Below are 23701 nucleotides of genomic sequence, written 5' to 3'. Positions count from 1 at the left end.
ACAACAGCAAATCAGATGTACACAAAATTTCTAAAGTGAAATAAACACTTATTTACTCAAATCTGCATCAACATAAAAAAAAAAACTTGAAAAGAGAAAGTGTTGACTATGCACTGACAAATCTTTTGGTAGATTTGGGAACTGACACAAGGGAAGGTTGACACTTCTATTAATCGACCAAGCGAACATGGTTATTATTAATTGGCCTGGCCGATATATCAGTCTATCACTAAAAACTACACATTTCAGCTTTGAAATATCAACCTCTGAGCAATACAATTTTCCTCTGGGTTAGATAAATATATGGATGATGCAGAATGAAGAGGGATATGGATGTTCACGTGCATGTTATGTCCCAACGTGACCCGTTAGTGCGGTGCTTGTGTGGTATTTGGTGAAAAAGCTCAGTCTGGGTGTTAGTGCACCAAGCGGGCAGAGCAGCTGGGGTGGGAGCAGCTAAAGTCATTGACATGTGTTCTAATGGCCGGAGAAAAGGCAAACAAACAACACACACACACTGTCGCATACAGGCTTAATGGCCACACCAAACAGCATGTTACTGACTGCTTATCAAGGCTGTTAAGTGGATGGGTGTGTGTGAGGGAGAAGAGAGGAAACCATATGTTTAGGAGGGGATATTGAAGACATATGGAGAAAACATCATGGGAGGGTGGGAGATAACTACGTTAACCAAGCTTCTTCCAGTTTAAAGGGCATCACAAGGGAACGGCTATGAAAATTTACCAAAGTTCTTGGTCCTTATTGGAGCTTGGCACAATGTTCCAAAATTCACATCCATTGCATGGGAAAGAGAAGCTTCAGCGTAAAATAACTCCTTTTGTGTTTTAAGAATGAAAAACATACAGTTTGGATGACAGAATTTAAAGTTTTCTGTGAATTATCCCTTTAAGAGTATAGGGGTCAAGCCACTTTAAGACTTCACAGTAGCTACTTCGATGCTTCAGTAGCAGCTGACTAATTCCGTCTGCACTCCAACAGCATTAAAACTAAAAAGAGCGCTGTTTAGGGACAAGCACCCGATAAGAAACAATTTGTTCAGTCCTGTTATCATACTACAACAGCGAGAGAGAACACCATATCGATACACTCCTGCAGCCACCCACTAAACCACAGCATTCTCCATGAGGTACAACAGTGCTAATAAAACAACTGTGACAAGGTGAATTTATTATGCATTAATTACGTTAAGTAAAGGTTTGTTTTATTTTATTTGGCTCTCTTCGTTGGAATCTCTGAGGTATATTAACAAACCATGAGCAATTTGCTTGTCTGTATGTGTGTATATGTGTGTCGATGTGCTTGCGAAAGTATGTTTTGCAGGTTTTTGCTGCGCTGTTGGCACTTCAAAGGAAGGGACCTGAGCAACATGCCAGACTTTAACCACAGAGCCAAGCCAGCACAGATGAAACAAAATTCAGACACCAAGAGTGCACACATACACATATGGCATGTATAGACAACACACACACACACACACACACACACACACATACACACACAGAGCACAACCTGCAGTTGTGACACTAAGGATAAATGTGGCATATATAAAAGTGCCCCATTGACTAAAGTGTTTCTTTACTACAGGTGGAAGGGTTTTACCTCGCAATGCCAAGAATCTGTTTTCCCACAAAAATTTTCCCACAAAAATACTTTTGGGTAAAAAGAGACTGACCACCACTCAGAGCAAGGGTGCGAGAAGATCAAACTTTCTGCAGCATTAGCACGACATACACTCAATTATTTCATTTCGACCAAAATGCAAACTCAGAACGAGGCAAGATTAGAAGTCCATAACTTTTTTTATTTGTACGCCAGTATTTATCTGAGGCATTTATCCTCAGTACCGCTCAATTGAAGGGCTTTGTGTAACAGTAAACACCATGGATTGCAATATAATTCCCTCACGTCTTCTCCCCCCACCCTCTTGTACCTATGCTCTATGTTACTTATATGGCTCTATGATGAAGTAAAGCAAAAAGTTCAGCACCTGTTGCATCAAGAACCAAAGTCTGATATACTGTGGCAAGAAAAGTATGTGAACTCTTTGGTCAAAAAATGTGATCTCATATTCATCAAAGTCACAAGTATAGTCAAACACAATGTGCTTAAACTAACAAAACACAAACAATTATAATCTTTCATATACAGTAATATAATCTGTATTTTTTTTTTAAGCCTGTATTATGTAGTGGATTTACTTCAATGTTTAGGATCATTGTCCTGCTGCATCACCCAACTTCTACTGAGCTTCAGCTGGAGCACAGCCACCTTGACATTATCCTGTAGGATATCTTGATAAACTTGGGAATTCATTTTTCCCTCAATGATGGCAAGCGGTCCAGACTCTGTAGCAGCAAAGCAGCTGCAAATCATGATGCTCCCTCCACCATACTTCACAGCTGGTATGATGTTTTCATGTTGGAATGCGGTGCCCTTTTTGCGCCATACGTAGTGCTGCGAGTTCTTACCAAACAATTCAACCGTAGTTTCATTAGTCCACAAAAAAAAAATTCCAGTAGCATTGTGGAGTGTCAAGGTGGTCTTTGGCAAACTTCAGGCACTCAGAAATGTTTTTGTTGGAAAGCAGCGGCTTCCTTCGTGGTGTTCTGCCATGGACACTATGCCTGTTTAATGTTTTCATTATAGTAGACTCATGAACAGAGATGTTAACCAGTTACAGTGATTCCTTCAAGTCTTTAGCTGTCACTCTAGGCTTCTTTTTTTACCTCATCGAGCATTCTGCAGTGTGCCCTTTGAGTCATTGAGTGGCTGGACAGCCACTTCTAGGGAGAGTAGCCACAGTACTAAATCGTCTCCATTTATATAACTGTGTCTGTGTAGAGATCTATCTAAGCTCTTCGAGATAACTTTGTAACCCTTTCCAGCTTCATGCAAAGCAGCAATTCTTGATCATAAGTCTTCTGAGATCTCTATTTTGTGAGGCATGGTCCATGTCAACAGATGATTCTTGTGAATAGCAAACTCATGTTTGAGTGCTTTTTATAAGTCAAAGTAGATCTAACCCACACCTCCAATCTCATTTTTAATTGGATGCCAGGTTTGCCAACTCCTGATTCTAATTAGCTTTTATTGACATCATTAGCCTAGGTGTTCACATACTTTTTCCAACCTACACTGTGAATGTTTGAATGATGTATTCAATATGTACAAGACCAATACAATCATTTGTGTGTTATTAGTTAAAACAGATTGTTTTTGTTCATTATTGTCTTAGATGAAGATCAAACCAGATTTTAAGACAAATTTATACATACAGTAAATGCAGGTAATTCCAATGGATACACATATTTTGTCTTGCTATTCTAGATGAATCAGAAACAACATCAAAAAGCTCACTATACTGTATATAACATTTTTGAATTGTAATACACAAACATAAGAAATTGCAATATTATTGTATCGTATCCCAGATATTAATATAACTTTTTATATTTTTGGCATTTTTCACCTTTATTAGATATGTTAGTGTAGGAGAGAGAGAGAGAGAGAGAGAGAGAGAGAGAGAGAGAGAGAGAGAGAGAGAGAGACCGAAATGACTGTGAGAAAAAGGGATCAGGATCGAGAAAAAGGACCTCAAGTTGGAACTTTAACTCAGGTTGCCCATGATGCTACTGCACCACATGTCAAAGCACTTGTCCATGAGGCTACAGCTCTGACGATCAATCTAGCTTTTTATCACCAGGTCTCTATTGATTCCCACCCTTATTCTTTACCCTGACAAAACAACTCTTTTTAACCAAAAAACAAGTTGATAGCAGCCTCTAAATGAACAAAAAAGCTTACATAAAATGAAAGTATCATCAAAAGGATAGAAAATATATATTTGCATGGTTCCATTGTATTTTTCTTTAAAAAAAAAAGGTTCTAAAATGCACCAGTTAATGAACCTTCCATTTCTTAGTATAACTTAAGGAATTCTGAACATCTGTCAGTCGCTGGTTCAGTTTGTTCTTTCCATGAAGTTTAACCTTTACACAAATGACTGTTCTGGAGAATACCACACAGAGATAAACAGACAAGACTAATATGCCAAAGTCCTCGCAGGCGAACTCTTCAGGATACATAATGACTGCTTCTTCCTTCACATACATCACAGTAAAGAATGTGTGTGTTTGTGTGTGTGGTCGGTCGACCTCTTTAACCCTACGGCAGAAAGTTACATGGAATGATGGGAAGGCATTAAGACTCTTAAAGGGGACATGTCGCGGAAAATATAAAAAAGTGTAATGTAGTCATAGTAGACCCAGACTATATAATGAAACTCATTAAAGTTGCAAAACAAGGGCATTTAGATATTAGTCACTGTTTTGAAGTCACAATCAACCTAACCAAATATTGAGAGGGTGGAAAATGGTCATGTAAAACTACAGTTGAAGTCAGAAGTTTACATACACTTAGGTTGAAGTCATTAAAACTCATTTTTTAACCACTCCACAGATTTCATATTAGCAAACTATAGTTTTGGCAAGTCATTTAGGACATCTATTTTGTGCATGACATGATTAATTTTTCCAACAATTGTTTACAGACAGATTGTTTCACTTTCAATTGACTATATCACAATTCGAGTGGGTCAGAAGTTTAATTTCACTAAGTTAACTGTGCCTTTAAGCAGCTTGGAAAATTCCAGAAAATGATGTCAAGCCTTTAGGCAATTAGCAAATTAGCTTCTGATTGGCTAATTGGAGTCAATTGGGGGTGTACCTGTGAATGTATTTTAAGGCCTACCTTCAAACTCAGTGCCACTTTGCTTGACATCATGGGGAAATCAAAAGAAATCAGCCAAGACCTTAGAAAAAAACATTGTGGACCTCCACAAGTCTGGTTCATCCTTGGGAGCAATTTCCAAACGCCTTAAGGTTCATCTGTACAAACAACAGTACGCAAGTATAAACACCATGGGACCACGCAGCCATCATACCACTCAGGAAGGAGACACATTCTGTCTCCTAGAGATGAATGTAGTTTGGTGCGAAAAGTGCAAATCAATCCCAGAACAACACCAAAGGACCTTGTGAAGATGCTGGAGGAAACAGGTAGACAAGTATCTATATCCACAGTAAAACGAGTCCTATATTAACATAACCTGAAAGGCTGCTCAGCAAGAAAGACTGCTTCAAAACCGCCATAAAAAACAAGACTATAGTTTGCAAGTGCACATGGGGACAAAGATCGTACTTTTTGGCCATAATGCATCTTTATGTTTGGAGGAAAAAGGGTGACGCTTGCAAGTTGAAGAACACCATCCCAACCGTGAAGCTTAGGGTTGGCAGCATCATGTTGTGTGGGTGCTTTGCTGCAGGAGGGACTGGTGCACTTCACAAAATAGATGGCATCATGAGGAAGGAAAATTATGTGAATATATTGAAGCAACATCTCAAGACATCAGCCAGGAAGTTAAAGCTCAGTTGCAAATGGGTCTTCCAAAAGGACAATGACCCCAAACATACCTCCAAAGTTGTGCCAAAATGGATTAAGGACAACAAAGTCAAGGTACTGGAGTGGCCATCACAAAGCCCTGAACTCAATCCAACAGAGAATTTGTGGGCAGAACTGAAAAAGCATGTGCGAGCAAGGAGGTCTAAAAACCTGACCAGTTTTGTCTGGAGGAATGGGCCAAAATTCCAGCAACTTATTGTGAGAAGCTTGTGGAAGGCTACCCAAAACATTTGACCCAAGTTAAATAATTTAAAGGCAATGCTACCAAATACTAACAAAGTGTATGTACGTAAACTTCTGACCCACTGGGAATGTGATGAAAGAAATAAAAGCTGAAATAAATCATTCGCTCTACTATTATTCTGACATTTCACATTCTTAAAATAAAGTATGATCCTAACTGACCTAAACAGGGAATGTAATGTACGATTAAATGTCAGGGCTTCAACTGTAAATAAATGTTTTTGCTCCCAAAATCCTTGACTAATTATAAGTGAGCTTAAGGGGAAAAATTGGTAGAATATGCCCCTCTTTAAAGAAACAGTGCACCCAAAAATGAAAATTGTGTCATTTACTCACCCTCATGTTGTTCAAACATGATTTTAACCTAAATCAGAATCAGAATGAGCTTTATTGCCACGTATGCATACATATACAAAGAATATGTCTTGGTGCCAGAAGCTTCCAGTATAAAAACAATACAACAACAAGACTAAAAATAAATAGTGAATAGAAAATATAAGTATATACAGAAATACATAATAAGACAAATCTGTTATATACAGTGCAAGGGAATGTATGGCATAAGAGGTAGGGTTTGTTGGATAAATATAAATAGACTAAGCTTTGTATTGCACATATTTATTGCTCAATGGGGCAGTTTTAATGTTCATGAGATGGAAAGCCTGAGGGAAAAAACTGTTCCTGTGCCTGTCAGTTCTGGTACTCAGTGCTCTGTAGCACCGTCCAGAAGGCAACTGTTCAAAAAGGTAGTGGGCTGGGTGAGTGGGGTCCAGAGTGACTTTTCCAGCCCTTTTCCTCACTCTGGAAGTGTACAGTTCTTGAAGGGAGGGGAGGGGGCAACCAATAATCCTCTCAGCAGTCCGAACTGTCCTTTGTAGTCTTCTGATGTCCAATTTCATAGCTGCACCAAACCAGACAGTTACTGAAGTGCAGAGGACAGACTCAGTGACTGCTGAGTAGAACTGTATCAGCAGCGCCTGTGGCAGGTTCCTCAGCTGGCAAAGGAAGTACAACCTCTGCTGGGCCTTTTTCACAATGGAGTCAATATGGGTCTCCCACTTCAGGTCCTGTGAGATGGTATTGCCCAGGAACCTGAATGACTCCAATGCAAATGCAAAACATACAATAAAAGATCCAGATGAAAAGATCAATACAGTGAAAGCAAATAGTGACCATGGGCTTTCAAGCTCCAAAAAACAAAAAAGTAGTTCATACAATTTGTCCTTGAATATTCAAGTCTTCTGAAGCCATATAATAGCTTTGTGTGAGGAAGAGACTGGAATCTTGCCTTTTGTCGTAGCTGTTATGCTTTCAGCAGCTTGGTAATAGCAGCCTAAGGAGCTGCCTAACGTCTCCTTTTGTGCATAGAAAGAAAGTCAAACAGGTTTGGAGCGACATGATGGTGAGCAAATGATGACAGAATTTTCATTTTTGTGTGAACTTTTCCTTTAAGTTTAAGGCACAAATTAGGTTTTCTAGAGCAGCAGTGCTGAGAGTTCTGTAAACAAAGCATGGTGTCCTGCCAGGCACTGACGTTAGTGATAAGTGAACAACATATACAACATATTAATACATCGGCAAAAGCTATAAAGTATGAGTAATCTGATTATTGAGCGAGCTGACATTTTCTGGGGAGGCAAAAATGAATTACAGGCCTGGACAGAACAAAAGAACAAAACAGAAACACAGTACACATACACACAGAGCACAACAATAAGTTTTAAAATAATGTAATCCATGACTCTATCAGAGTCTGCTTAAGTAGATTAATTGGTTTTGGCTATAAAATGATGAATGAGTTGTACATTGGCCAAAAAAAATTTTTTATTCCCTTTATGACCTTTATAAAAGACAAATTAAATGATAAAAGCCAGACCCATTCTAATAGCTTTACTGTGTTTTCTTTAATTATCTTAACCACAAAATACCCACATATAGGGGTGATTCTTAAGGGGAACTTTTATGTCCCCTAATATACACTTATCAGCCATAACATTAAATCCACTGAGAGGTGAAGTGAATAACATTTTTATCTCGTTACAATGGCACCTGTCAAGGGGTGGGATATATTAGGCAGCAAGTGAACAGTCAGTTCTTGAATTTCATGTGTTGGAAGCAGGAAAAATGGGCAAGCGTAAGGATCTGAGCGACTTTGACAAGGGCCAAATTGTGATGGCTAGACGATTTGGGTCAGAGCATCTCCAAAATGTCAGGTCTTGTGGGCTGTTCCCGGTGTGCAGTGATTAGTACCTACCAAAAGTGGTCCAAGGAAGGACAACTGGTGGTCATGGGTGCCCAAGGCTCATTGATGCACGTGGGGAGCGAAGGCTAGCCCGTCTGGTCCGATCCCACAGTAGAGCTACTGTAGCACAAATTGCTGAAAAACTTAATGCTGGCCATGATAGAAAGGTGTCAGAACACACAGTGTATCGCCGCTTGCTGCGCTTGCATGCTGACCCATGTCCATCGCTGAAAGCGCCTACAATGTGCACATGAGCATCAGAACTGGACCATGGAGCAATGGAAGAAGGTGGCCTGGTCTGATGAATCACGTTTTCTTTTAGATCATGTGGACAGCGTGTGCAACAGGATGCACCATGGGAAGAAGGCAGGCCAGCAGAGGCAGTGTGATGCTCTGGGCAATGTTCTGCTGGGAAACCTTGGGTCCTGGCTTTCATGTGGCTGTTACTTTGACACGTACCACCTACCTAAAGATTGCTACAGACCACATACTTCATGGCAATGGTATTCCCTGATGGCAGTGGTGTCTTTCAGCAGGATAATGTGCCCTGCCACACTGCAAAAATTGTTCAGGAATGGTTTGAGGAACATGACAAAGAGTTCAAGGTGTTGACTTGGCCTCCAAATTCCCCAGATCTCAAGCTGATTGAGCATCTATGGGATGTGCTGGACCAACAATTCCGATCCATGGAGGCCCCACCTCGCAACTTACAGGACTTGAAGGATCTGCTGCTAACGTCTTGGTGCCAGATACCACAGGACACCTTCAGAGGTCTTGTGGAGTCCGCAATAGCCATTTGGACATTCTAGCATTAAAACTTTTCATTGTGTCTCTTGAGTTACTTTACTTTTTAAAAGGATTAAACAGTTAAATCAGGGCTTGTTGCCTAGCCAGACTTTTAACTTGCCTTTTGTAATCAATTTAAAATAAATAAATAAATCAGGAAAATTCAAGTAGTAAAAAGTGCCCTTAAATAAAGAATGACCCAGAAGAAAACTTCTAGATCCAAGAAGTCTGTGCTCTATCAGACTAAGACAGTGTACTCTATCAGATCCAAACAACACCCTCTATTGAGGAATGAGTTTTCAGAAGCTATAGAAATCAATCAATCAATCAATCAATCAATCCATCTTTCTATCTATCTATCTATCTATCTTGCAATCAATCAATCAATCTATCTATCTATCTATCTATCTATCTATCTATCTATCTATCTATCTATCTATCTATCTATCTATCTATCTATTACGAGAGGACACAGACACCCAAGATAGAATTCACAGAAAAGAATGTGTTCTTTCTCATATAATCTCTTTGTGTGGAACTTTGCATATGTTATATGGGTGGCCCTGTATTGCTGTGAAATCCATTACCACTAATATGTATGACAGGTTATGTCATTTGCTTCATGCTCTGCTAAACAGACGGATATGTACCCTTCCTCTCAGATAGACAGACGGGCACATTTACAGGCACACATTAAAACAGATCTCTCAGGATCAGATCACACCAAAGTGCCAAGGAACCAGACAGACTTGATCAGTCTTTTGAACAGCCAATGGCAAGCCACACAGAACTGTTTCCAAAACATGTTTGTTTATGAGCACTGGCTGGTGGAGAGCAGGGCTACAGAAAAGGATCAGCACTGACACCAGTGACGGTCTGATAACCACACACACACACAGTCCATGTGTCATATTGTGATAAGCATTCAACCCATCTGTTCCCTGCTTTCTCTTCAGCATGAGGCTATTGTGTGTGTGTGTGTGTGTGTGTGTGTGTGTGTGTGTGTGTGTGTGTGTGTGTGTGTGGGCAGGTTTAAGTGGTTTACGAGGACATTTTTTTAGGTTACAAACTGGTAATTACAAGGGTATTATGCTATAAATGTGGTTTATGAGGACATTTCTAGTGTCCCGATAATTGAAATTGCTTAAAAATCATACTAAACTATGTTTTATTGAAAATGTAAAAATGCAGAAAGTTTTTTGTGAGGATTAGGTTTAGGGGTAGGGTTAGGGTTAGGGTTAAGGGACAGAATCTATAGTTCGTACAGTATAAAAATCATTATGTCTATGGAGAGTCCTCATAAGGACAGCCACACCAACATGTGTGTGTGTGTGTGTGTGTGTGTGTGTGTGTGTGTGTGTGTGTGTACTTAGCTTTAGTTTGGGGACAAATTTGTTAGGGTTAGAGGATAGAATCAATAGTTCGTACAGTATAAAAATCATTATGTCTATGGAGAGTCCTCATAATGATAGCTGCACCAACATGTGTATGTGTAAATATCCTTCCCTCTCAAATGAATCAGAGTTCATGCACATGGCATTAGCAGTGTCACCCATATGAGACATTTCAAGTCACAGTGGCAAAATGGCCCTCACACTCAGGACTGTGTAAAAATATAGATTATCCGATGCATCGCAATCTTCATTGGAACACTCTCGAAATCGATTCTTAAATCCTAAGATCGATCTTTTACTTATTTGCGCAACTCTCTGTCTGTAATTAGCCACTGGCTGGTAAATGTTCAGATTTCACTCAGCAGTGATTAAGAAGTACTGTATATTGGCAAAGAAATTGAGCACATAGATCCATTCACTGCAGGTTCAGAGTAAAAGTTTGGTTTGACTCGTTCAGTGTAATGTGTGTCCAAAGACGAGATTCACGCAATCCATTTGTCCACTGAATTATATTTCTTTTAATATTCTTTCTGCTCTTTATAGTCAATTGTTGATCAAAAACAACAAAACAAAAAATAAACATTTAATTCTAATCACAGCACAGATGAGGTAAAGATGCCATTCGAGGTCTCTCTCATTAACATGCACTCATTTGCAGATACTCCTTATAGAACTGCCAGTTTTCTTAAAGAGACAGTGCCGATTTTTAACACGTGTTCTACAAATCAATGGAAATTCTTGTAAATAGTAAAAATTATGCATTAAACAATACACATGTAACAAAATATAATATATGCAATATAATATAATATTTATTGATGGGATACATGGATTTGTACATTTTAAAAAAGCTCAAATGTAACCAAAATGATGAAAAACAAATAAAATATATATTTTGTAATTAATGTTTTCATAATGTACCTAGTTAGAAGGTCCCCTGTATAAATAAAAGCATTAGCTGGCAGATAATTTATTTTATACATAAGCAAAATGGACATAATAACTGAAATATACCCATATGAACTGATATAGAATCGATTAAAAATCAGAATCGAATCAAGAACTTGTGAATCTGAAAATCTGTATCAATACTTAAAAGAATAGTTCATCCAAAAACTTAAATTTATGTCATAAATTGCTCACTCCCTCTATGACTTTCTTTTTTCTGTGGAACACAAATGGAGATGTTTTGATGAATATCAACACTGTTCCTTTCTGTACAATTAAAGTATAACAGGGGCTGTCAAAAGGACCAACAAGCACCATAAACGTAGTTCAGACGACTCTGGTCTTCTGAAGCCATTTGATAGCTTTGTTTGAAGAAAAGACCAAAATTGAAGTTGTTATATATATGGGGGTAGACTTGAAGAAGAGAGAAAATATTAGGAGCTTAGAAAGACATTAAGGTAAGTAAATTATGAAAGAATTTCCATTTTTTAATTAACTGTTCTTTTAACCTACAAATAACATTCGAAAAAAGCTTTTGTTTCTCTCGCGCTCTTGTCTTTCTATCTCTCTCAACCTGAGGGCTGAATCCATGCTGTGGTCCCTCTTTAAACATGACAGAAAACCTCTGTTATGTACCACAAACATGTGACTCACATTCTTACTCTTTCTGAAGATAAAAGGGGACACATATACATTATTGACAGGACTTGTCTCTGAGCCTCGTTGAGAGTCAGTAGCATTAGAGGTTATAATGTCCCCGCAGCACATCCCAAAGGGATTCGTGGATTGAGACATTCTGGTCTCATACTCCTAAAAGAGAGAAGCCTCTAATCAGTCAGCCTGTCCATGTCACCAAAGGCAACACTGGCTTTCAGCAAGACACATGAAAGGGAGTGTCTAGCCTCAAATAAATACTATAGTAACTAGAGTCAACAAGGGAAAAAGTCTCAGTTAGGACTGGGCGATAGAGCTAAACAAATTTTATTTTGGTAATATCTATCAACCTTTTCGATGAAATTCAATCTCAACATTTATACCAAACTCATTTATATTCAAAATGCTTAATGTAAAAGTAATATACAGTAAAAATAAATCTATAAAAAATCAAAGCATGCTGTCCACACATTTTTGTCACTAAGTAAACACAAGGATGAATGATATTTAATAATTTTCATTCATATGCACCAGTCAGGGCATAACAATAGATAGTAATAAAGATATAAAAACCTAAAACTTCAGTAAGTTTACATGTTTAGTTATTTAAAAATGTTAAATGCCACACATACACTTCAGTGAACCTTTTTGAGTGTAGATGCAAAGTGATCATTGAATCAGAGTTATCAGTTGATTCGTTAAAAAAAAAAGGTTTGAACTGATTCACAGAAATGAATCAACCATAAAGTCTTTACACTCTTATGAGTATCAATACAAGGAAAGATTGCATAAATGTTGCAGTATTTAGGAAACTTAATGGCCAAATAAAAAGTTCAAATTATGATAAATATGATGTTGTGTATTTATATCACCAGCAAAATTCAGACTGTAAATTTGGCATATGTAGGTCAAACGTTCTGCAGCTGAAATCGGTCTGTGCTTACCCCCCAGTGACCAAAGCTGGAAGTGTTGTTGAATGTATGGGCACGTGTAAGCTCCAGTTTCCAGGTGAAAAATCCACAGAGAGGTGCAAAAAGCAAGGGTTGTTTTTAGTTGTAAATGTTGTAATACAGTCAACAGGAATGCATATTTTATTAACTCTACCCCGCAAAACCAATCCCAACCCAAAACCTGACCATTAGTGGAGTAAAAATAAAATTTTAGAGCGAAAATTCAACCTCAGAATCATGCTCATCATTGTTATGTGAACGCAATTACTTCCTGGTTCCCACTGGACTGGAACCTGCACTGGAGGTAGCACTAGAGAGAAAGTGTATCAGTGTTGAACTAATGCAAAAATATCTGATGAGCCATGATGCTTGTCAGTAATTTGCAGTATAGAGTTAATTTTTGGGAACATGGGTATAGGGCAGGGTTTCTGTTAGCCGGTAATTACCGGTTTTGACTGTTAAAATGTCCTATTGTCAGAAAAATTCAAACATTATCGGACACTCCCGAAGCTTGCGAAATCCTAATCCGCAACTAAAGCACGTTGTATCCCGCACACTGGCAAAAGCAGCCGTTATTCCCTTCCCGCGTGCCTTGAGAGAAGCTTCTCACTTCAGAATTAGCCTACATTAAAACAGCCTTGCGTTTATGTCTTTTGGAGGAAAAGGACAACAGGCTTATGTGAATGTCAAGTTGTATTGAAACACTCCACACATTTAACTTCACTTCAGCAGAAAAACGCTTCTTTACCACGAAAAATCTGAAAAATAAAGAGCCAAGGAAAATTAGCCAAGGTGAGAAATTATATGAAATATCCTAATGATTTTTTATTTTAATATTTCTTTGTAAACGAAAAGATGTGGCAAATTTCAAGTTAATTTTTTCTGCTTTGCCCTCTGTTGAACGTTTTATTTTTATTTTTTATTATTATTATTTAAATTAGATGCTAATACCATGACGGCTGTAAAAATGAAATTCATTTTGAATGGAAAAGCAGCTATAATGAACAAACGTTTACCGTTCATTTGAATTCATTGTGTCATTATTATATATAATTATTATGCATAGCCCATCGCAGCACAAAATAAAAACTGTCCGGCAAACTTTATCATTCCCAGACACGTTGACCGGCACCAAAATTTCTTAGCGGAAACTCTGGTGTGGTATACTTTTGGAAGCTACACGTCACTTTCTCATGTGATCTGGCTGGCAAAATCAAGAATATAGCGTGAATACTCAATAGCCCTAGTCTCAGTGTTGATGCTTAGTTTTCACCCAATTATACATATTGTATCAGCGTCCAAGGAGGACAGAGCAAATAGGAGCATATTATAGTCACAAGAACTGATCCATTGCTGTAGAATCCTCAACCTCCATCTCCCTTGTTCTTGCTAAGTCTCCTGTTCATGGTCATCAAGTTTGCAAGGTAACAACAACAATCCCTGAAACGGCAAAGGCCATGCTTTCATAGCAAAAGGTCAGTACTTGGCCTTTCTAGGAGACAGAGACAGAGCTAGAAACAGAGAAGGGGAGTAGAGAGAGATTTTCCAGGCTCCGCTTAAGCGAACAGTTGCCCTGACCGGTCATGGGATATGCAGAGGGGAGGGCAGGCCTGTATGTGTCATTGATCTTAATAGAGGGGAGGGCTACTCACACACACAAAGGTTACAGACAACACACAACTACACCCCTGCCAACAATCCACCAGCATCCTTTCAATTATTAACCTCAGAGATATCTGCCCTGCAAGATGCACCCCAGCAGAGGATAGGATGGAAAGGATGGAAGATACCGCATCTCTCCACACCCTTACTTTACTTGTCTGCCTTTCTCTCGAGTGTATGTTGAACGATGGTTTGGTTCAGAAGGCAGTCAACAGAGTGTATAGACTGAAATCCATAGCCTACTTCTCACATCAGTAACCCAATGCATATCTCTCATCCTCCTAACTTTTGCAACCTTCACCGCACTCCAGAAATTCAAAGAAAAACAAAGAAGCTAAAAAGAGCAAGAATAGATCAGTTATAAGTTAAGACTTTTACTTAAGAAGTTTTTAACGGGAGATATTCAACAAAAAATCAGGCTACATTTTTATAACCCTTTATTGCACAAAACTATCATAGAAACGTTCTTTCTCTGTCTGGCCCGCTGATGGCTGTAGCGTTGTGCTTTAAAAGTGGGTGTATTTAAAGATGCAAATTCTTAGAGAAGGTTTTAGCAAGCTGTCAGTCCCTTTAAGGAGGCCACTTCGCCGCTTTAAAAAAAAACTCTAGATAAACTAGTCAACCTCACTAATCAATTAGTCAGTTGTTGGAAGATTAGTCAAGAACCCTCCCCATCTCTAGAAACTAATCTTAACTCATAAAGCTTTCTTGACACAGAAGACCTGTGTGTGTGTTTGAGCATGATGGGTTTTCAGGCAGAGCTCATTAAGGGGCAATGGGGCCATTCATCTCCGGCTCTTAAGAGCATATTGGTCTGTTGGCGCGCCAGTGTCGCTTGCTCTCTCCGCTAGGCGCACATCAAAAGTGGGGCAGACTCGCTTTGCTCTGTTCTGACTGTCTGGGGCTTTGAAGTCCTTTGGTTATCGGCCAAGCGTGTCACACTACCTGCAGCCATCTGTGAAGAGCCTACAGTCTGGCTGGACAGCCAAACCCCACAATCACTGCCTGTAGAGGGAGGGTTTTGACCTGCAACACTGTCTGGTGCTTTCAATATAAGAGGTGCACAAAAACATGAGAATGAGAGGTTGGGTAGCAACCAACCTCTGAAGAGCCCTGCATTGAGTGACTGTATAGACTACTTTATTGACAATATCTTACACTCTTTTAGGTCCTTCTCTATTCTTCTGACTACTTCACCTCCAAGCAATGTTTAAAAAAGAAGTCTGAGTCAGTGCCTACTAGTTAACGTACATTACAAGCTCACATGGGCAACGCAAGTTCGAATCCAGATGGCAACATTTCCTGATTGGCAAGAATGCCAAAAGAATAGAAAAGAATTGACTCTGAAGCTGCATTCACACTGACAGCGATTAAATCTACAAATTATATATATCTCACCCATGAACATGCTTCTTCATGCTGCAGCGTTCAGGTTCTAATCGTGAAATATTTCAGGGCAGTGGCAAAGCTAATCCATCATATCAAGTTCGAATTGTACATTACACCCCAATAATGCAGCCAGACTGAGCTGGGGGTTTCATGAGGGCTTCTCAACAACAATAGGATTATATAGGGCACTGACAATGTGCTTCCAACAAGCTGGCATGGCATGGCATGGCATGGGCAGAATGGGGAGGGGGGCTGGGGGAGAGCTTGCTGAATGACCAATGAATGCATTGTGAGCCAATTTAACCCCCAGTTTCATCCATTTGTGATCATGCACAGTAACCCATATTACAAAAACCCATCTTCAGATGGAAAATCTGCACATGTACACATAAAAACAGATGAAGTCTTTAAAAACCCAAAACCACCTTGCATTTCCATGTACTTACAGTTAAATATGTTGGATGAAAAACAAAGATCCCTATGCCACCAAACAATTAATCTTAGTTGTGCATTTAACCAGAATCAAAGGGAAATTTCACCAACACAAAAGAAGACGTTAGCCTCAGTCGCCACGCACTTTCATTTTATGGAAAAAAGATGCAATGGAAGTGAATGGTGAGTGAGGCTCACATTTTGCCCAACATCTCGTTTTGTGTTCCGCGGAAGAAAGAAAGTCATACCGATTTGGAACAACATCAGTAAATGAGGAAATGATGACAGAATCTTTATTTTCAGGTGAACTATTCTTACAATAACTGTAGCCCTGAGGTATATGAATAAGCAGTATTGCATTGCACAATAACAGCTGAATTCCATCAGTCAGTGGGGCTGCTGATAAGAACAGTGGTGCCGGTAACCATAGGTGTGAAGGCAAAATGAATGGTTCCCTTCATGAAGGAGTAATTGCCATGTGATTACAGCTCCGCAAATTCAGCTGTGAAAAAAGCCCCCCTTTCATTTCTCTTTGTTGGTGGAAGAATGCAGCCGAGAGAGACCACAGCGTGAACTGATCCTCTCATATCTGATCAAAGGAAACATGCCAGTTAGACCCCCAATCCTTAAGAAAAAAAAGAACATCCACCAGATCAGGCGGAATGAGTTAAAAAAGGCCTGTTTGTGGTGTTTAAAAACAAGAAACTTCCTTGCTTGCTTTGCTTATCCTATTCCTAAATTTGCCTTTGCATTTTCATTGCCGTTTACCTCTCTAAGTGACCGTATGTTGACATAGCCTCGCAACTAAATGCAAACCTTTTGTTTACGAAGTCAACACGCCACATATCTCAGAATGCATCAGCGCTGCAGGATAGGAGTGGGTGTAGAAAGGTATGACACTCGGCATTGTCTAAAAATGCCCTTGGCGCTGCATTATATCCAGGCAGACGGCCGCATCATGAAATAAACAGAAAGGCTTGCAGCTGGATGCCTCCTTCCGCATGACTGAGAATCAATGCTGAACTCACCTACCCCGGCAGAGTGCATGTGGTGAGGGCTCTTGGGCAAACATCATAGGCATCTGTCTCCTTGCAACCTTATGGTGGCATAATAGTTTCATGCCAAGATGTTCACAAATAGAGAAAAGCAAATTAGTCATTTAAACTGGCAAATGAAGTTACATAACAAATTATTACATAAGTCAACATGAGTTCAGAGCATGACATGGAGGCAAATTACACACATATGACAAAATAACAGAATCCCATAATGTAATCCACAGATCATGTGCTGTAGAGCCCAAGAAGGCGAGGTACAGAGCAGAAATTAAAGATGTTTTGTGGCTTTTATTCCATGTCTAGTAGCTTTGAAGCCATCTATATGCTAGTGTACACTTTAAAGTAAAAAAAAAAAAAAAAATTAAGTAGACAGTATATCTTAAAAGTTTTTCTCTTCCATGAATATGCACCAAAAATATTATTTGACTCATCCTGCACTAGACAGATTGTTTTCCTATTAAATCCTCTCTTGAACAATATCCTCCCTCCCTCTAATGCCACCGGCAACTATAACTATCAAGTAGGTTCTTGACTGTGACATAACTGAAGCCTATTAGCTATTTAAAAAAATGGAATAAGTCCTTCGATGTGTCCCATTAAAACTTCTGGATCCAATACAAAATACAACACAAAAAACTGTTCTTGCCAAACGATTTCATGGGCTCTTTTAAGAGAAGGGTATACATCAGAAATACAGGACCCAGCCTTAATCCTCTACACTTTTGGTTTCTGTCAGTACAGATCCCATTTATTAACCAACCCCCATATCCCACAATTCTGCTCCCTTGGGCAACAGAGCACACCTGTGAGCCATTTCCCCACTGAAGTTCTGAGAGCTCAAATGTCCCTCAGGTTTCAAAGGAGCATAAGATGTGGACAGCATAATCACCTTCTGCAAGACTGTGCTTCATTCATTGACCCACAGTGAAGCAACATTTCCTTAAGGACTTTTGTGAGGATAATGCACTGGGCATGAGAGTGACCTGTGCCATGCACAGCCATTGTTGTTTTCAAATATGGATAGCTTTGAGAGTAACCATTTGAGTGTCTGCCAAATGAAGTGTGTCAGTGCTTCAGTGTCATCACAAAAGCAGCATTTCCTCTCAATCAAGGGGCCAACAATGCAAACTCAAAGGAAATGACCTCCAAACGTACAGATTTTCCTGCAATTCTCTGCAATGCTTGACTGGCAATGACCTTGGACCTTGGGCATGGGTTCAAATCAGTTAGGGATATATTAATCAGCTTCACCAAAACGGAGAGACAACTTAGAAAAAGTTGCACCTAGACAATTGGCAAGTGGAGAACACAGCTTCAACTCAAACTAAGGGAAACCAAGAAGGTCAAACAGAACTAAAATAAACTTTCAATTTCACATGGTTTAAAGAATAAAAAAAATAATGTTGGTTCTTTAGTCAACATGGAATCAAAAATGTATCCTGATTATTTTCTTAATATGCATTCCTGGTCTTATTGTGAACTATTCATCAGTGCAAATTATTCCAAAGGAAAAAAATGTTTGTCTATTTTGCTTCCTTCTGCTGTAGGGACAGGTTGTCCTGGTCCTCACATCAGGCACTTGTCGACATGTCTGGGTTTCCATCCACATATTTTTATGCGCATTTTTCAATATCGAGAGCAGGTTTATTGACACTTTTGAAAAATATATTATAGATTGGCAAGGCAAAGACCAAAGGAAGGAGGAATGCACACACATAGTGCTCCCAGAACTGTGACGTTCTGTCGCTCCAAGACATGAGACAAAGTTCTTCTAAAGTGTTTTGTCTGTGTGCTCTAAATCACGAGTATTTCATAAATAAAAGAGTCACAGTGGCTACAATTTCTCCGGAAGTGACTATTTTGTTCTTTTGAAAACATGGGATGGAAACGCTGCTTTATTCACAGATTGTTTTCGCGATATGGTTTTTCGCATGAATTAAATTCGCAACTTGGATGGAAACAGAGGGGCCAGGTGCCAAGAATCCTCTGGCCCCAGATTACTCTTCAGTATGGGATTGAGCCAGAGCACTGGGCCTGCACAACGCTCCACAAAGACACATCAGTGTTGGGGAAAAGGCAACAACAAAGAGCTCTCACTATGGACTGGAATTACAAATGTCAGTCAGTACCCTAAACTGGAGAACTAACACAGTTATTTATTCCCAAACTGAAAGGTCTTTCAATCCTGGTTTTGAAAAGAACTAAACACAAGTGTGCAAGAGCCTTAAAGAGCACCTATTATGGTTTTTAAACGTGCCTAATTTTGTTTTAAAGATCTCATACAATAGATTTACATGCATCCAAGGTCAAAAAACACTTTAATTTGCTCATAATTTAAATTGCAGCATTACCTTTTTTTTCCCAGTATCAAAAACGACTCATTCAATGATCCGTACTAAAGGATTCATTCTTAACACCTCCTTTCAGAGAGCCTACCCTGCTCTGATAGGTCAGATGTCCCAGTCTGTTGTGATTGGTCTACCGCTTAGTGTAGTGTTTGAGGGCAGGTCAAAGCTGTTCGCGAGCAGCGAATGAAGACCAGAAGTGGCTTTTTTGTTATCAAATTATGTAGGTTAGTACAGGAAGTAAGTCTGGAATTACTAACGACTAACTCCATTTGTTATGCACTTTGATTTTTGAAACTTTGTAGAATTTTTTTTACATTCACAAATAGCTATATAACACACTACATGAAAGGTAATATTTGAAAAACCATAATAGGTGCTCTTTAAAGGCAGTTGCGTGTGGTGGTCATTTGAAATTAGGAGGCAAATTGTCATCTCAGGGTTTGTTTGTTTTTTGTTTGTTTGTTTTTTTGGTCCAGTGTAAATTCATATTTCAATTCCATTTGACATTTATACAGTTTTCAGGTGAAACTCAAATAGAAATTTGATATATTACAATATATAGTATGAAAAACAAATATATATGTTCATGTATGGTTTTCACTGATATAAAAAGTCACATACTTGTGCATGTATGCAAAAACATATATGTTAAAATACTACAAAAAAAAATCATATATGTAACATATATTATCTCAAATCAAACTGGAATTTGAATATGTCTGACCAAATATAAGAACTACAGTTTAAATGTTTATGGCCATATATCAGATTTCTGTATGGTAAGGGATATGGAATACCTTTTAACTTACATTATTAACATGCATTCTGTACTCTAATGTTTTGTATGCTCATATTAACAGACTATTTATTAAACTAAGTCATTCTATTTTTTTTTCCATTGCTTCAAAGACAATACTTACAATTATACAGCAACAAGAAAATTTCATGTATCTATTACTATAAATTGCTGCTCGGCTATTATTTTTAATAATCACCTTATTTTCGTATCATTTACTCCTCGGTAAGCACCACAGTTGTCATGATAACACGGAGCTGTGCCTTTACATGAACAGAAGTGCTCACTAAAACCTGCTCACTCACAGACCATTACATGTTCAATTTTATTAAGTTAATTTTGATTCTGACGTGACCAGAAGTGGTGCTGTCCATGTTGGTTGTTTACTCTGTAATCATTCACCCACTTCCACCAGTTCACTCCATTTACGACGATCTGCAGCGAGCATTATAGGCTGATTGGGAATTTTTGCACTGAAGAATGAATGACAGGGTAATGACAAATCAAATCAAAGTGGAGACGTTGCCTCCTCTCACGTGACTTTTTGCCTATATTCCACGGTTACCCCACTCACATTCACGCAAACTTTAGGAGCTCAATGGGAGGAAAGAGAGGCGATGCCTCCCTCTGAAACTTTATCTGCTGGTGTCGCTGTTGGACAGTGTAATTTTAGAAATATGACTGCTATACATGTACAGTCGATTATATTTCTCGTCCGAATTTCCCTTGCCTTCTCTGAGAAAGTACCACTGCATAAAGTTCCAAGCATTTTGTGTTCCACAGAAGAAAGAAACACATTTGGTTTTGGAACAACATGAAGGAGAGTGAATCTCAGACAGAAACAGAACTTCCATTTTTGGGTTAACTACACTAGACATCTAGCAGGCATGAGATGAGCAGTGCATAAATAAATGCTAAACAAGCATGACCAGTGCATGGTCATAAAATCCACTCACATCCAGTTTTAATATGCATTCAAATAGAGAATGAGTAGATCAAACAGACAGACAAAACCACAAAAAGCAACAAACAGCAATTATTCAGCATTAGCGAGGTAATAACACGGCCAAAATCGCCACATTAAAGCAGACAAACAGGTGAAGTCACAAAGAATGTAGGCTTACATTTTTGCACATTTTGTAACTTGATAATGAAACAAAACTGAAAGTGAAACAAGGAATGAAAGTGATAAACATATTTAAAAAAATAAATAAATAAAAAAATAAAATTTAAAACAATTTGCATTACCAGGCATCTGGTATGTAAAAGCTATGTAAATAAATGTAGAATATCACACAAGACATATGGATAATACAGAATAATGTTTGACGTGTCCCACATTACCATTCCAAGATGAGAGAAAGTGAAACCACCAGCACACTGTCATTTCTACCTCCAAACAGCATGTACTGTATAATTTCAGCTTCTCTTTACACTTTATAAGCGTCACCATGTGACTAACGGGTTACTGTCCTGCTGATTGCTTCTTAAATTAGCTTAGTTGGTTTTGTTTGTGATCGTGGCACTGTGAACGTCCCCTTAGGAGATGCAGGGGGCTTTGCTCTATCACCAGCAGAGGGAGCATGGTTAATCAATCGAGGATATGATCCTAATTCCTGAATTGACAGGAAAAATTGAACTCAATCATTCTATGCATACATCAGCTGTCCTTTTACGCACACGTAACAATAAATTGAATTCGTGGACGAGCCAATAACGACAGCTGTCCGAACATGGCATTTTTGGGAGTATAAAGGACCGGAATGTTCGTACACAATGTTCCATTTCCAAATGATAAAAAAAAAAAAAAAAAATTTTTTAGGATTCATCACAGTCTGAAACCATCCAAAACGTAGTAAGCTGCCTACATAGACCACATTGTTGACAACGCACCTACAGTATGGTGGCCAATAACGCTGCACGCGCCTATTATGCCCCAAAAACTGCTATCTAGGTAGGTAGCTCATGAGGTTTTGAGACACGTCCTGAAGTGTTGGACCCCAGGATACTCTCTGGAGAACAAAACGGCTGCTGATGAATCGATTTCACCCCTCACGGAGTACAAAATTCCACAAAGCTGAGAAAGTTAAAACACTGTTATAGATGCACTATATTCTTCGTTCATTTGTGCACTATAAATGCCTAATAGTCACCCTAATACTGCAGTGTACCACATAAACCACACCGGTATTAGTTCTGATGAATTGCACCAAACCATTACAGCACACACCGTGTATTATTGTGATTACTGCACTTTGTAATAGTGAGTATAAATGTAAAAAGTAATGAGTAATGTTACAGTCATAACGCTTTATCTTAATACATCAGGTTTGCTTCATGTCCACTTTTCTTTTCATCTATTACCTAAACAGGATAATATTATCTACATTATTATATACGAACATAAAGAATATATGCATATAGCACAACAATGAAATAATAGTGGGTGTAAATGTAAAAAAACAAACAAAAAAAAAAAAAAAAGTAGCTAATAATGTTACAATCTTTAGACACCTTGCCTGTTCGTTTCATATTCACTTTTCTCTTTATGTTTCGTCTATTGCCTAAACACGTTCATATGAACTATTATAGGCTATATAGCATAGAGAATATATACGCATAACAATCAAAAGTGTCAAATGTGATATATTATAATGAGAGGCTATTAGAATAAACACAAGGGGAGAGACAGCATGCGCGATGATGAAGAAGAGGGGGGTTCGCTGTTTAAAACGCATTATCGTCATTATTCAAACTAAAGATGCACAAATTCAACAACTAACTAATAGTAGATCAACCCCATGTTGCGTTAATAACAACAATGCAACAATTGCATCCTCTTTAATAGTAATAGATTGGTAATAAAACTCTGGACCCAACGGTCTCTCTGCAGAGAGAGTGAATAATGACAGTAAATTATGCGCAGGTTTGACATTAATTTCACACCCGTGAAGGCTGTAGATCTTACCTTCGTATACAGGGGCCATCGGTGCAAGGATTCCTGTTATTCATGGCAAAAAATGAAGCGACAGCACTGTTCAGAACTCAATAAAAATCTGCCATCTTGAGCAGCGGACAGATTCGCTGCTGTCTCCTGCATTACTACCCCAGTTCATCGGGGAGAGAAAGGGGTAAAAGAATAAACCATTACATCCAGAATTTCAGTTTGATGATCGCTCCAAAGGGTATGTGAAATGAGGATGTCTGTATGTTAACTCCACGGGTTTGGATGTCTGTTTTGGCTCCTAAAAGAGCCAGATTGCAGGTGTTGTGTTCAGCTGCTGGCGTTCATGTCTGTGGAGTGAGTGAGTGCCTGCA

General features: G+C 38.8%; 1 protein-coding gene across 5 annotated transcripts in view; it reads right to left on the bottom strand.

Annotated features, from left to right (window-relative positions):
- hipk2 (homeodomain interacting protein kinase 2) overlaps positions 1-23701 on the bottom strand; it is a 133987-nt gene extending 110286 nt beyond the window's left edge. The window contains exons 1-3 of one of the 5 annotated variants that reach the window (XM_051723917.1): positions 23352-23701; positions 21728-21999; positions 17210-17277 (exon numbers count right to left, since the gene is read on the bottom strand). In XM_051723917.1, coding sequence (XP_051579877.1) covers positions 17210-17228 — 19 coding nt within the window. In that variant the 5' untranslated portion in view covers positions 17229-17277; positions 21728-21999; positions 23352-23701. Of the gene's footprint in view, positions 1-17209; positions 17278-21727; positions 22000-23351 lie in introns of those variants that run through there. The other 4 variants (XM_051723916.1, XM_051723914.1, XM_051723913.1 and 1 more) reach the window with 4 other exon arrangements.

Source organism: Myxocyprinus asiaticus, chromosome 18 (genome assembly GCF_019703515.2).
Source record: "Myxocyprinus asiaticus isolate MX2 ecotype Aquarium Trade chromosome 18, UBuf_Myxa_2, whole genome shotgun sequence".
Taxonomy (NCBI): domain Eukaryota; kingdom Metazoa; phylum Chordata; class Actinopteri; order Cypriniformes; family Catostomidae; genus Myxocyprinus; species Myxocyprinus asiaticus.
The sequence above is the reverse complement of the archived record's forward strand: the minus strand, read 5'-3'. Positions and strand labels throughout refer to the sequence as shown.